Source organism: Sipha flava, unplaced genomic scaffold (genome assembly GCF_003268045.1).
Source record: "Sipha flava isolate LNK unplaced genomic scaffold, YSA_version1 71_pilon_pilon, whole genome shotgun sequence".
Lineage (NCBI taxonomy): Eukaryota > Metazoa > Arthropoda > Insecta > Hemiptera > Aphididae > Sipha > Sipha flava.
This window is the reverse complement of record NW_020273611.1, coordinates 2,724,219-2,739,787: the sequence shown is the minus strand read 5'-3', so window position 1 is coordinate 2,739,787 and position 15,569 is coordinate 2,724,219. Positions and strand designations below refer to the sequence as shown.

Sequence of the window (15,569 nt, the reverse complement as noted above, 5' to 3'; positions counted from 1 at the left end):
ATTTGAGTACTTTGTACTATTACTTATATTATTATTACCATCCAACAATAAACAACAATTATTTACTAAATTACCGTGATACCGGCAACTATTATTTATCTACCACTCTATGTTTCATAAGTTATTCATCCGTTCCTGCGAGTCCCGTGATCATCAACCGACCCGTATTATATTTGTCATGTTCGATTCATTTGGTCGTTTTTGTCACCAGCGAGGGTCATCAGTCATAATTGTTAACGATGTGATGTTATCCAATCGTTCGTCGTTAAGTTTTACTTTGACTGTTTTTATTAAAGCCTATTCGAATTCTGTTAACCCTGTGAGTCATTGTACAGGTCCCGATTGACTATAAGGGCCTCTCTTGCCGTTAATCAACTTATATTTCCTTATTTCCATGTGTAAATTAACTACTTCCATTTCTCTTTCAATAATCGCTGAAGGAGCAATACCATTAAATTGCCTACTCAGACGTAGTCGGACGCAATCACATTGGGTCGTCACCAGTCTTCTAAAGTATTCGAATACAAGTATTTGAATACATGTATTAAAATACTTTTTGAAGTATTTTTTGGTATTCTAAATACAATTTTTTTAAAGTATTTTTTAAGTATTTTGAATACTTTTTAAAAGTATTTTTAACAATTTGTAAATACTTGTATTTAAATACCACAAAGTTCGTTTTAATAATTGTATAATCATAATAATTCTCTATCCTAATAATTGTTCCTACTTCTAAGAATAATATTCGGTTATTATTGATGAATCTAATAAGTAATAAAATAATAAGATATTACTATAATATTACTAATTTTAAAACTGTTAAATTTCAAATCGTTTTAATGCTATCATATATTTTTTTTTAAATATTATTTTGCTTAATTTTATATTAATAAGTATTAATTGTTATAGGTTGTAACAAATATCAATAAATAATAATGTAAATAATTTATTAAAATATGCAATGGTTATTATTTATATTGTAATTACAATTGGTAATATTTATTTTCTAAAAAGTAATCTATTTTTAACCATACCTGTATAAATGTATAATAATATTATCGGCTTAATCTTTAAGTTTTAACTCTAAAAATGTAATTTCATGTTTATTAATTTCACGAATATAAAGTATCAAAGATAAATTTTTATCTCATTATCTAGGTTATATTATAATATAATTATATAAAAAGAAAGCATTATATTAATGAGATTCAATTTATAAACACAAAAAAATTGTATATCAGAAAAAGTAGTATATAACAATGTTAAAAATTTAAAAAATGCTACATCCAATTTTATATGGGTTTATTATTGTAATTTTTAAAGAAATTTTTTCAAATAGTTCTATATTAATAGTTAACACCATTTTTTATTTATTTTTTTGTCATTTAATTGTATTAATACTAGTAGATATATATAATATGTGAATGAAATATGTGAACATGACTTCTAAATAGTCAGACATGTTTTGTATTTTTCAAATTGTTAAATCTATAGTAATTAGTATCATAATATAGGTACCTAAACTGATATATAATCAGTGGCATAGACACAATTTTTTTTTTTGGGGGGGGGATGGTTAACTATAATATTATATAATATAAAATTAAAAAAAAATACTTGTATTTGTATTCAAATATTTAGTGAGTATTCATGAAATACATTTTTATAATAGTATTTTATAAGTATTTTTAATACTATTTTATTCGAATACTAGTATTAGTATTTTAATACTTTTTCAAAAGTATTTTTTACAAGACTGGTCGTCACCCATTAAAAATTACTCGTCGAATATCGAATGAACTTAATATTATATTTTATAATTGTTACTCGGATTGAATCCAATCGGTCCTACAATCAATTTTTCGTCGCATGTACAACATTTATTATTTTATCATCTTATTTTTATTAGATTCAATTATTATCTGAACCACATAAGTGTGTGTGTGTGAGTGTGTATAATAAAAACATTTTTAACCATTTATTTCAGTTTCACTTTAACTATATGCTGCTTAATATTATGTAATAATATATTATAATTTTAATAATATTTAAATGCCATCTGTAGTGCCTTATCTATATGACGGTAAATATTTAAAAAATATACATATTTTAATGTTAATGCAATTTATACAGAATTAAAGAAGGTAAAAAAATATTGTAATGAGTAAAAATTTAATCTATTTGTTAGTAAACTGTAAACTATTTATGAGAGAGAAACAAATATTGGTTGGTTACTATAATAAAAGTAAACAATATAAAGTGTATATGTAAACAAATATGAAGTTTATGTTTTTAAAAAAACCATTGTAGTTCTCATAGCGTACATTGTTCTTTTTATAACACTATGACATAATGGTAAATAATATAATACCCCAAGAAGACAATACCAGTGAAATACTTAAAGCTGACTTACTTAAGTATGATTATATTAACAAAAGAAATAAAATTAAAAAACAGCGAACCAACGCTAATCCAGCCAATCGACAAGAGTAAGAATCATAACGCTTATTAATTTTTATAACCACATTTAGTATATTTAATATAATCAATGTTGTTCATACGTTATTTTGAATTATAATCAAATAGCAAATTAGGTTTCGTGAAATTATTTTTTATCAATGACAATAATTGTTATATTGAGTATAATTATTATACTTAAGTCTACTGCTTTAAATACTATTTAGTTAAAATATTTATGCATATTTTCAGAATAATTCTTGCTTTATTATTTATTTGAATTTTAGTTGGTATTAATGAAAAAATGTTATAGGTACATTTAATAGTTTAAATTACCAACATTTATTAAAAGTAGAGAATGGGGAAACCATATGGTCTTAAGACAATGGACAATTGACACAAAAAAAAAAAAAAAACAAAAGGCAATTGCATTTTTAGAATAGCTAATAAATATTTCGAGTAATTTTGAAATTTTCTTGTTTACCCACTTGAATTCAAAAGAAAAGAAAATGTCCATTTATTATACTGCATTGTTTGGTTTACTGTATTATGGTTTGTGTAAGATTTAAAAATTATAATCATAAACAATCAAATAGCCATTATCATAAATTGCTGTTCGCAAAACCTCCCATCAAGTGGCAAATAGTTACTCAGTGTTAGGTATTACTTAGATTTATTTCACCTAGGTATTTTAGATAAAAATGAATACTACAATTATCTAGATAATATATTTTGAATATTGAAATAAACGATCTTATAATAATAATTATTATTATTTAAACTGATCAATATTTAAAACATTTTCATGATTATCGTGTTATCATGTATAAATTATCAATTAATAATTCATATTACATATAGCCTCATATTAATTAATTAATTTATTATTTATCTATTACATATTTTTTTTATTATTATTATTACATATTACCTACGAATACAGTCTATATTTTCATAGGCGTACACAAAGTTTTTATATTTGAGCGTGCCTTACCTTTTTTGTAGTTATTTTTTTATAGTATAGAGAAGAGGCTATAAACAAATTAACCTATTTTATGCATTTTTTTTTAGCTCATAATTTTCTTCAATAAGACGGTAGATATATAAAATACAATAAAATTATAATATTTTAAGCATCTAACACTTGTCTACTAATCAATATTATTTTTAATTGTATAATATTGACCTATATGGTTATATACAATATAGGTTATATTACTATATAATACGTAAATATTGATTACAATAATTTATTGTTTAATTTTATAATATATTAATTTATACGATTATTATTTTATATTTATTAATAAATAGACTGAACAAAACTAATATAATTTATTTGTTATAATAATTTACTGTATTAGGTAACTTATAATAACAATCACCTTTGAAATGGTACAATATTTTTGAATTTTTCTATAACTTCAGTAGTTTCAACATTGACCATCACTCCTGTTCGACATATATAGATATATATATATCAATCGATGTTGTTTAGTAGTTGACCTTAATTTCGTTTTCATTTGAGTCGATTTAGAAATCACTCTTTCACCTGAGCAACTTGTCACGGGCATTACAGAAAATGTTTGAATTACTGCGTTAAAAGCCGTGTATATTTTGTTTTTTTCATTTTCTTGCATGCACTACATTCACCCACATAATGTCATTGATGAATTTCCAACTAGTACAGTCTGATCTACTTTTAACAATTATATTTCTGTTATTAATTCATCTTGAGAAAATTTGTAATTTGAGAGTAGTCGAATTGTTGAGTTAAATCTTAAAAGAGCAAAAAAAAATTAATTACTCAGTTATCAAAAAAAAAAAAAATTTTAATAATTAAATGTTTCATCAAATTTTGTAGTATTATCAGTGATAATATATAGTGATAATTTATCACTATATATTGTTTTTTAAAATTTAAATATAAAATATGTTTGCCTTTATGTGTACTATATTTTTATATTATATAATATATTATTATAATATTAATTATATCTAAAATGTATTCATGTACATATATACGTCATGTGTACCTATTAAATTTTATAATATATACTTGTAATTAAAATCAAGACGATTATTTTCGAAAAAAATCTGTATTTTTTTCTGCTCCATTGAACTTAATTTAATTTTTTCATTACTTCTTTCTAAAGTAAATAAAGTTTCAAAAACTTCAACACCAAATTTGACTGAAACTAAAAGTTAAGTTAATATTCTAATGATGAACTGGATTTATTCAAAATTACAAGAAGCTAATGGTCCATGTCATTTTCAATGTTTTCATCAATGCTTAATATATTGTCCTAAATCTTGACGTCAAAGAGTATATATAGCAACATCCGGTAAACATTTGAAAAACAAAACGATCTCATCTGGAACTTGTGTTGAACACGTTTTATGATCATAGGCGGAAATCGGGAGGGGGGTTGAGGGGACTAAGCCTCCCAGAAATATGAAGTACAGGTCTTAGTCTCCTAGCCCTAAAAATTGTCAAGTGACTAAAAATACAATAATCATTATAATTGTAAAATGCATTTTTAATAACTGAATTAAAAAAAAATATTCTATGATAAAAATTAAATCAAATTCGTAAGATTTAACAAACTTCTTGTTATGACTTGGAACGATCGCAATTAATGTAATATTAATATGTAGTAATAATCGTATAGGTTGTTTGATTTAATTAATTAATAATTTCTGGTTAGAATATCTACTCCAAAAATGTTTAAGATAAGGCACCTAATTGTTTTTTTGCTTAAATTGTTGATTAAAAATGTCAAATTGTAAAACTTCGTAAATTGCCTTGTTGAAATAAATAATTACGCACAGTGGTATCTATAGATGTAATAATCAAATAATGCTCAGCCCCCTCACAAATTTCATTAATTTTCTGCTTATGTTCATGATTCATAATTTTTTACTAAGTTGAAAGTTTACGATGTCACTATGTGCACACGTTATCGTCAACGCTAAAACATTTACTACAAATTTTTTTTTGAAAAAAATACCAAATCTTTTTTTTTAAATTTTTTTTACCTTACATTATTAGCTGAGAAAAATGGCAATATTCAATCCTTCGGTGAATGATTCTAATTTTGATTTTAGTAAGAGGCCACTCACGGGCAAATTTTGCCTTCTGCATTGTCTAACTTTCTGTCGGACCCCTTACAGATAATAAAAATGATTGCGGACCCCTTAGTACAAATAAAAATTAAAAAACATTAATAAATAACAATACTTTGTATATTTTAAATTTTTGTTTGCGGATCTCCTCCGGTATACGTGCGGACCCTTAAGGGTCCACGGACTACAGTTTAGAAAACGTTGGTCTAACCCATTGTGTTCAATTTTACTGTTTTGTTCCTACCTAGTTTTTTTTTTTTTTTTTGTCACCTTTTTCCTCAGTTTCAATCGCTTTTTCTTCAAAATCATCAGACGTGTATTTATTACAATTGGGTGCACTCATTACTAAAGAACTTTAATTTGCAACCGACAAAAAGAAACTTAAATAAGTTTATAGTCGACTTTTGACAAGTTGAACTACGATTAGATACGATTAAGTTAGATACATTTATGAATTTAATTGTATTTAATACGATAATAATTTAATAGGTATAGATAATAATGAGTTATGTTTATATACAATTGTAATGTAACTATAAGGTTACGATGGTCTAGGACATCTTGGCGTGGCCGTTTTGGCGTGGCCCTTTTGGCATAGACCATTTTGGAGTGAAATCATTTTGGCGTATGACGGTTTTGGTGTATTTAAATAAAATTAATGCCACCTGTATGAACATATTATAATATTAATATAATAGTATTATTATAATAGTGAAATACTAAAATATATGAAAATAAATAAATTATACTATACAAAATTATGTATATTATTGTATCATGGACCATGATTTATGGTGTATATATTAGCTATATTGCATTTTTCATCAATTCATCAAACTGGTAAGAGTCCTCAAAAAAAAAAAAAAAGAAAAAAATTAGTGATGTCGACAAAAGAATTTTTACCATTGTCAACGATTATGAAAATAGAACCATAATTAGTTTTTTTAAAGGGCATAGCTCAAAATATAAGTTGTCATAAATTATTGAACATAATATATTAAATTTGATATAAATATGCATTTAATAATAATAATTATGATTTATAATTATATTATATTATATTTATATTATAATTATATATTATTATATTAAATTATATTTATTAAAACGGCCACGCCGAAACGTCCGTGTCCGAGGTTACAAGAAACACATTTGGTAAATACATTTTGAATTACCGAGTGTTGAACGGATGGAACTGCAAATTATAGCGTGTTGGCAGATAGTTCTCCCTAAAACTTTACTACGAATTATATTATAACTAAGTGTATTTAAATGCATTATTTTCACTCAAATTACTACGACAATTTAAGAGAACGAGAAATTATTTCGAATAACCGAAAATTTAAAATTATCGAGAGTCGACTGTTTGAAGGAATCTATTATTAAGAATAATTCATTTAAATTTATCTATTATCTCATTCACATAGTTAAAAAAAATACAATAAATGTACCTATTAATATAATTTAAAATTAAATTATTTATACCTAACACTGAGGACATCAACACACCACTTAGGTACCTAATTTCGATCCTGAGAGTTAATGACGTTGTATTGTGTGGTGGGCAGAAAGGCCATAAGGTTGTTGAAAGAAGAGCGCCACAACTTGGAGATCAAATTGAAAACGATCACTTGCAACAAAAATGTAAAGGATGGTGAAAAGTACAAGGCAAAATTTGCACAATTAATTCGGGAAATTAAAAAGAGCGAAATCGAGTTTAACGAAGAGAGAAAAATCGAAATGGAAATCGATAAAGAAATACTCCGATTGGAAATTGGACAAAATAAACCCGAAAACCGAATTAAAATGGGAAATGTCAAAAAAATAGTGTTTGGTGTAAATATTTTTTTTATTTATTCTAGTAATGTTTATTCATATACTTTTCAATGTATTACAGGATATGAATATCGAATATAACAAATTGATCAATGAACAGAATCAATTAAGAGTAAAAGCTGAATCGGCTTTGAAACGATTGCAACAAGTAAAAATGACTTACAATTCACTTATGTATAAATTGGATAAAGGACAACGAATATCATTTGTTCTCAGTGAAGAAGTAAAGAAAATTCAAAAGCAAAGGTACGTGTCACTAGTAACTTAATAACATATTAAAAATAACTTATTTTCATTAATTACATAATTAGGATCAAAGCTATGGGGGGGGGGGGGGACCGGAGATTTATGCCCGAGCGTAAATTCTATTTTTATTTTTATTTGTACGTCATAAGAGTGAAAATTTAATTGAGAAAGAGAACAACTTTTATTTATAAAAATAAAAATATATATCAATTACATTATTTATTCATATAAATATATAAATATATAGAGTAATTATATGATTATAATTTTATCTTTTTTAAATTGATTAATACCAACCAAAAAAAGTGTTATTACAATCGAATAAAAATATATCATATAATTCTAAAAAAAAATAAGGAAATTGAATAAAACTATTATTATTTAATGATAATTTTTATATTCTAAAAATCTTTCAATTTATAAACATATTTTTTGTAATAAATTTTTATCAAGTTATAAATATTTTATTTAATGATATATGTGATGAACAATATACAAGCATATGCTTAAATGCAGGAAAAATTGTTTATGTATACTTATTTTATCCATTTACATACATAGTGTAACGATTATCAAAAATGTAGGGTTTAAATAAATTATAAACTTATTTTTTAGTATCCAATAATTAAATAAGTTTTCATTTCACTTTTATATTTGATCAAGAAATAATGCTAAAGAACGTCTGGAAATACATTTAAAAAATAATAATCTTAAATTTGAAAAAAAAAAAGAAAATATAACCCTTCTCAAGCGACAAATGAATGAAGAAATTACTATGACTGAATATTTATTAGAAAAATGTAAGTAGTTTGTGTTTAATTATACCTAGTTAGTGTTTAGTTATAGTGTTTTTTGTATATATCGTTTTATTAAAAAAAAAAAAAAACAAACTTTTGTTATTCCATATTTTTCTGTCTTGTTCTTATTAAAATGTTTGTTAGTAATATAGACATTTACTTTAATATGTCTTTATATATGTGCATTTAATGTATTTAATACACACGTGTGTAGTAAAAAAAAAGAGAATCGAAAAAACCTGAGAAATTTATTGAACAGAATACCAAATTGTCTGCATTAAATGCTGAAGCGAAAGAATTTATTAAATATTTAATTTACATCGCCGACGAGCAAAATTTAGAAAAAGTTATGGAAATAATTATAAAGATGGACCTTGATAACCAAAGCATGTTTGAATTTTTAATAGCACTTGATTTACACGTGAGTATCGTTATTGTTTTAAAGTAAACTTGGTAACATTAATCTACAATAACCAATCATCGAGTTGTGTTCATTGTTTCAGCATCCAAATGTAAATATAATAATTATAATAGGTTATACCTACTGCACAAGTTTTTAACGAAATCTTATTCCAATAAAAATTAAAATAAATTCGTTAAACAAAATTTATTAAAAATGAAATTGTTCGATTTTCTCGTTCAAAAATTTAAAAAAATAAAATCTTAAATAAAATTATTATTATACAATAATTTTTTACTGTAAAATGTTTCTCTACTCCTATATTATTAAACTTACGACTCTAGATAATCACGGAATTTTACTACATCTCATAAGTTAAAAATTAACTAAGACATTTTTTAAAACATTTTTTTCTGATTGAAGTAGTCTTGTTGACAACCGAAGACATGATTAAAAAAACAAACAAATAACAAACATGATTAACGTTGATAATAATTGTTACGTGTTAGAATTCGTTGAGACGAAATTACGATAAAATTATACGAAATCAATAAAAATCGAGGGACAAAATTGTTCAATAAAAATCAAGATTTCATGGACACGATAGTCTAAAGCAAGGTCGTATCTGGAGAGGGAGGTCCAAGGTGTCTGGAATCCCCCCCCCAAATTTCTTCAGTATCAAAGTAATTTTGTTTATTTAATTTTATTATATTTTAATAAAAGGAGATTAAATCTTTTTCTGTCTTATTTTTAACCAAATATCAGAAGCCAAAATCTAAATTCAATAAAATTACAATATACATGTTATGGACCTCCCCCCCCCAAAAAAATAAATGTCTAGATATAGCCTTGGTCTAAAGGTACGGTGTCCAAGCTGTGGCTATTTCTGCGACTAACTGGTTCGACTTGCCTACTGCGGCTCGTAAAAAAAAAATGGTGTAGTTTTAGAACTAATTCAGTAAAGACCTATTTATTCTGTGTGGTGTATTCAATATGGTCGATACGTATATCGTTAATAACAATGAAATTGTGGTTTCTGGGTTGATTGCTGAAATAGCAGACGATGAAGTTTAAGAACGGTCTGAATCGGAGTATAAAATCGGCGATATGTTTTGTGGGTTAGAAATTCCGTACTAATATTGTTGACTTGTTGGGATTTTTGAAAAGGAAAAAAAACTAGATTTAGTTATTTAAGGAGAAATAGCATATTTTCCTTGAAGTTTATTTATAAACATAAGTGATTTCATTTTAGCTTCATTAATGCCTTTTGTCGGTAATTTTTTTTACAGCTTTTAATAGATATGCTTTTAAAAAATAAATCGGTGTCATCTTCTTCATTTTTCCTTGCATTTAAAAGTTCTTCGTTTTGTCGCTGAATACTTTCAATTATGATGTTTCTATCGTGCCTTTTTATTTTTTAATATTACAACCAGCTTATCCGTTTTTGATTTAATACGATTACCCGCAAATGAGCACTCTGGTAAATCAACATTGTCGTCTTTATTTGATCATCGACATGAATCTTATCGTCAATACCAACACTTCCACCTAGTTATCTGGTGGCGTATCAATGTTAGATGTAGAACTAAAAATATTAATGAAACTATGATTGTTGCATATTTAAAGGACTATACCTACAACTGAAAATAATAATTTTAGTTTAAGTAAAACATGTTTTTAAAAATAACTATTTACCTTCGCTCATTATCCACGGAGTTTAAAAATGATAAGCGATCTATCAAAATCCATTCTCTTGTTCCTAAATTTCTTTTATTTCTTTTATATTTTTCCATCGCCTCTTGCAATCGTTGACTGAAATAAATAATTTTACTATTGTATAGATATATAGAAATTAGGCATATTTTATTTTTATTTAAACCACCTATTTGAAATATCTCTAATCTTATACTATGAACCATTCAATTTGGCAAACCTATGTTAACAGTAATATATATTTGAACAAAAATTCAGTAAAAATATCTTGTATCTACAGTCATTTAATATAATTAATAATTTTAATCAATGAAATAATTTAAAATATATACGAGTACATTGAAATTTTGTTTGAATAATTTATAGATTTCTCTTTACAATTATTTATAATTATTTCTGAAAATAACTCAGCATGCCTATACACACAAATAGAAAATTTGTAGTGTTCACGGTTTATTCATTTTCCCACTATTCAGATTTCATAAAAATTTGTTTGTATTATTTGATATAGATATGTATTAGCATTGATTATAAATATTTCATAGTTTATAATCAATGGTATTTGTTAACATTAGTAACAAGAATTGTTGACAAAATATGTAAAACTAAATAATGCTAATTTTATTGAAAATCACTTGAAACTAATTTATCACTAGTGTAAATTAATTTATCAATCATAGCAAAAATATGTATTTACTTGTATATATAATGTACCTATACACTATATAACCTATATACTATATACGTACAAATACGAGGCCTAGTAATTACCCATATTTAGTCAATTATGTTAACATTAATAAATTATTACATTTATGTTAACTGTTTTTTATTGTAACTATTTTATACAGTAAACATTAAATGTAGATAATAAAATAATTTAATATTTAAACTAAATAAAAATACTTACCAGTTCTTCAAACTTTCATGGAAATATTTTTCCACATATCATACTTCAGAATTATGTCGTTGTGGCTTGATTTTGACAAATCATAAAGTTCAAGACTATTACGTACTTCTTCAATTAATATTTCCTCTTGTTCGGACAAAAATACCACATTAGCAAAGTTTTACGATTCGGCCATGGTATTTAAAATATAATACAGTACAATATAAAATACAAAAGCTGCTAGCGACTGTCACTGTACACTACTTTTGATCGGGTAGTGCCGCGCGTCGCAGCAGCCAATTCTTTTCGCAAAGCCACAATCGCTCATTGGATACCAGTGCATAGGAATCGCGTGAAAATAGTGTGGCCGCGGCTTTGACACCGTACCTTAGCGAAACTTGTTCGGGCCCATCGGAGAGGGGTGCGGTCAGGGCCGGACTGGGTCAGAAATTTTTACAGGGAGGGGGGGAGCCCAATTAGATGTATCAAATGGTGTAAAATGACCCTAAAAAAACGTTTATTTTCATATAAAATGATTGTATATTATGTTGAAAATTTCAACACTAAATATTATTATTAAAAATTAAAAGACCGTTTATTTAATTTTAGCCAGTTTCTAATACAATCGTATTATAAAATGCGTCTATGTTTGTCGAAACAATGAGCCTAAACCAATAAACCTAAAAAAAAAAACTTACCAACGAGTAAAAGTGGCTCCAACACGGGGCATACCGAGAAATTCCCGGTATCCGGCCCTGGGTGCAGTGCGTTTCAACGTGTGACTTTATTTCTAACACTGCGGTGTTGTTGCACGCAGGTTACGGAGGCTGAGAACGCGATCGAAAGATCGCGCACGTCGGTGGTAGACAGGGCGCGCGTACTGTCCGACATGCGGGCCGCGAAAACGGAACAGCTGGCAAGCCTGGTGCGCGCGTACAAGAGCGGCCGCGCGCTGTTGAGGGAGGCGTGTAGGGCATCGCGACTGATGGCGGCCGAATGGCGGAGGACGTGCCGGGCAGTGGACGAAATGCGTGACCTGATGATGGACGCGAGCGACACCCTGGACCGCGGTCTCATCGCGGGAGACACCGCCGCCAATGACGGGGAAGACGACGCGAACGCATCCGGACGAGGCCGACGGCCACCGATCAGTGTGGACGAACTGGTCGCGTACTTCATACCGGTCGAGCGGCGGCTGGACGAAGTGCTATACAGGGTGTTATGGACCCAAGACAACGTTGGCCGCCGCGACGGTCGGACAGCGGACCGTCCATTGCAGCTGTATGCGACGACGGCAGCGGCGGAGGAGAGTGAGGAAGCGGTCGCCGGTGAGTCCATGTCCACCGGGTCCGAGCAGGGGGATGAGTTCGTGGTCCACGACCTGGACGGCTACAACAACAGGCAAGCGAAAATCCTGGCGGCCACCGACCCTAACGCTGTAGAACTTGAGTTCAAAATGGAAAAATTCCACGTGACACAGGACAATCTTGAACGACGTCGTACGTTCGAACGATGATGTATATACGTGAAGTTTTTTTTTTCTCGGCTAGAAGTAGGTTCATATCATCAACACGGTCACTTTTGAATAATAGTATGTACTAAACCTTGACAGTATTTTGTACTTTTTTTTTATACAATTTTGTACACCCTCCCAAACCTGATAAAACTCGATTTTTCTATGGCCGTGCTGGAGATGCATATCCCTAGCATGGCCATTGACCAATTATTGTAAAATTTAGATTTAAATTATACAGTATTGTGTAATTTTTTTTGTACAACTTTGTACAACCAAAACAAAATTTTGTACACCTACCCAAACCTGATAATTATACAATCATCTATAAAATACTTATTTAGTTAATACAATTTTCTCATAAGGTCAGTGTTACGGATTACAGAATACCTTTTACCATTATAATCTATTAAGTAGTAAGTACCCTTATACAATTAATAATTGTTAACTTTTGTTATCTATAAGATAGCCGTGGTGTAGGTACCTGCCTTGTATAGGTACATACTTACCACAGACTTAGTCGTGCGTTAATTTTTTTCATGATATTTTATTGACACGCCATATACTTGTATATTGATGATGTACCTAATTACATTAATAAAAAATTGAAATGTTAATTTAAAACTCTTTTTTTAATGAATCCATGTTTAAATATATTAATATAATAAGTAGGTGATACAATTATTTAATTATTTATGATATTTTTTAAAAAAATGGCAGATACGCCTAAAGTGAAAGTTTGAAGTATATGGATGTAAAGGATGTATTTAATTGTAAAATATAACAATATTATATTTTTTAATTTTTATATTCGTTTATTGGTACCTAGTTATTTATTTATATTAATAAAAACAAGAGACATAATATATATATTTATACTTAGACATATTATACAAAATCTTGTACCCCCACAAAAAAAAAAAAACACAAAAAACCCAATTTTTCGATGCGCGTTCTGGTTATATACTGGAAAATGTAGCTCGTTCACTAACCTAAATTATAACCTTTTTAATATTTTAATTCCAAACTATTCAATTATATTATGCATTATTTCTGTTCTGACATTTATTATTTGTAACTATAGGCATCTATCTTTATCGTATTGTTGGTGGATATTGCAGCATTGTGATGTATATGTACAAATTATTTAATACAATGTAATACTTATATGTATTTAATTAATTTTTTATTAATCAACTACAATACTTACTTTAATTGGTAGCTTTAATGTTTTCTTGGGTTGTGATATACATAATATAGTTTTTATTATAAGTTTTGGAAAAAGTAGATGTAGTGCTAGAGAAGAGGTTAGTTTACGTTAAGTAGGTATTTTGTTTTATTTAAAATGAAAAATATGTAAAAATAATAATATATTATTAATTAATTAATTAATTAAAATAATCGCCAGAATAAACATATCCAAATAAAATATATAAAAATCATAAAACTATTTAACTTAACTTATTTAACTATTATTTTCCAGGACAATCTGATCTCTAATTTCATTATTTCACTATCTATGATATCATTAATAGCTTTAGGTTTCCTTCCTCTAATTTCATTCGCCATTTCTAATAGAACATATTATTTTAAGTTGACAAAATACGTATATTATACTGTATACAAGTAAGATAATAAGATTAAAAGAAACGTAATAACTTATGATATACATAAATTTTACTTACCTTATATAATCTAATAAAAATAAAACAAAACTATGATATTAATTGAGTAGATAGCAAAAGTTAGTAAGTATATATCATAAACAGTAACCTCAGTTTGGATCACACTAATCGACTGTCAAACATAATATTCATTTGAATTTTCGGAAATTACTGTGTGTAAAAAAAACATCTAGTCAAATAATACAAGCTACATGCACTAACCAGAAATTGGGGTTTTTGTATTTTTAATTATTTTCATTTACATTTAGTCGACCATTTACTATTATGAGGTATAGTGCGGGGAAAGTAAAACTCAGTTTATTGATACTTATTAAAAATTTATTATTAACTTATGTTACATTATTTTAGTAATTCGATATAACTGTACAGCATTGTGGCTATATAGGTAGTAGGCACAATATAAAATGTGACGACCATAGAAAAATCGAATTTTCTTGGGTTTGAGTGGGTGTACGAAATTTTATTTTGACTGTACAACATTTTTCAAAAATAGTCGTGCTGGTGATACGAACCTGCTGGAAGTTCTGCTTCAATTTTTGAACAAATATTTTATTTTATCGAGAGTAATACCTTAGTGAAGACATCTGAGAATCAATAAACTTGAATATGTATAAGTTAACGAATTAAATTACCGTTCGTGTGAAAATCCTTTTCTATGTTTGCCCAACATTTTTGGATTATGGACCAAATTGTTTTGGTTCGGGCGTCTAGGATTTCAATACCTTCCCATACGGAGACGACGCAGAACTAACGCGGAAAACATTTTAACAGCGATTAATTGCAGAATATCGAACTGTTTTGTTCTCAGCGATTGTCGCGTGTGTACCACTACATCCACTCGCGACACAGACCCAATGGGGCTAACAGATATGAATTACGTACCTACTATTGTTAAAATGCAAAACAG

General features: G+C 27.5%; 1 protein-coding gene across 1 annotated transcript; it reads left to right on the top strand.

The window, feature by feature from the left end:
* The first annotated feature begins 2,352 nt into the window (after nucleotides 1-2,352).
* On the top strand, nucleotides 2,353-12,980 carry LOC112692181. The gene is made up of 6 exons (XM_025566751.1): nucleotides 2,353-2,489; nucleotides 7,152-7,419; nucleotides 7,481-7,665; nucleotides 8,688-8,883; nucleotides 12,282-12,701; nucleotides 12,744-12,980. The coding sequence occupies exons 1-6, from the start codon at nucleotides 2,353-2,355 to the stop codon at nucleotides 12,978-12,980; spliced, it is 1,443 nt and encodes a 480-aa protein (XP_025422536.1).
* The last annotated feature ends 2,589 nt before the right edge of the window (nucleotides 12,981-15,569 follow it).

Bases quoted from the DNA above. Each gene is read 5' to 3' on its own strand.
- LOC112692181 (XM_025566751.1), top strand. From the start codon at position 2,353: ATGGTAAATAATATAATACCCCAAGAAGACAATACCAGTGAAATACTT. The intron at 2,490-7,151 runs GTAAGAATCATA...TGTGGTGGGCAG, and splicing joins AATCCAGCCAATCGACAAGA to AAAGGCCATAAGGTTGTTGA. The intron at 7,420-7,480 runs GTAAATATTTTT...AATGTATTACAG, and splicing joins TCAAAAAAATAGTGTTTGGT to GATATGAATATCGAATATAA.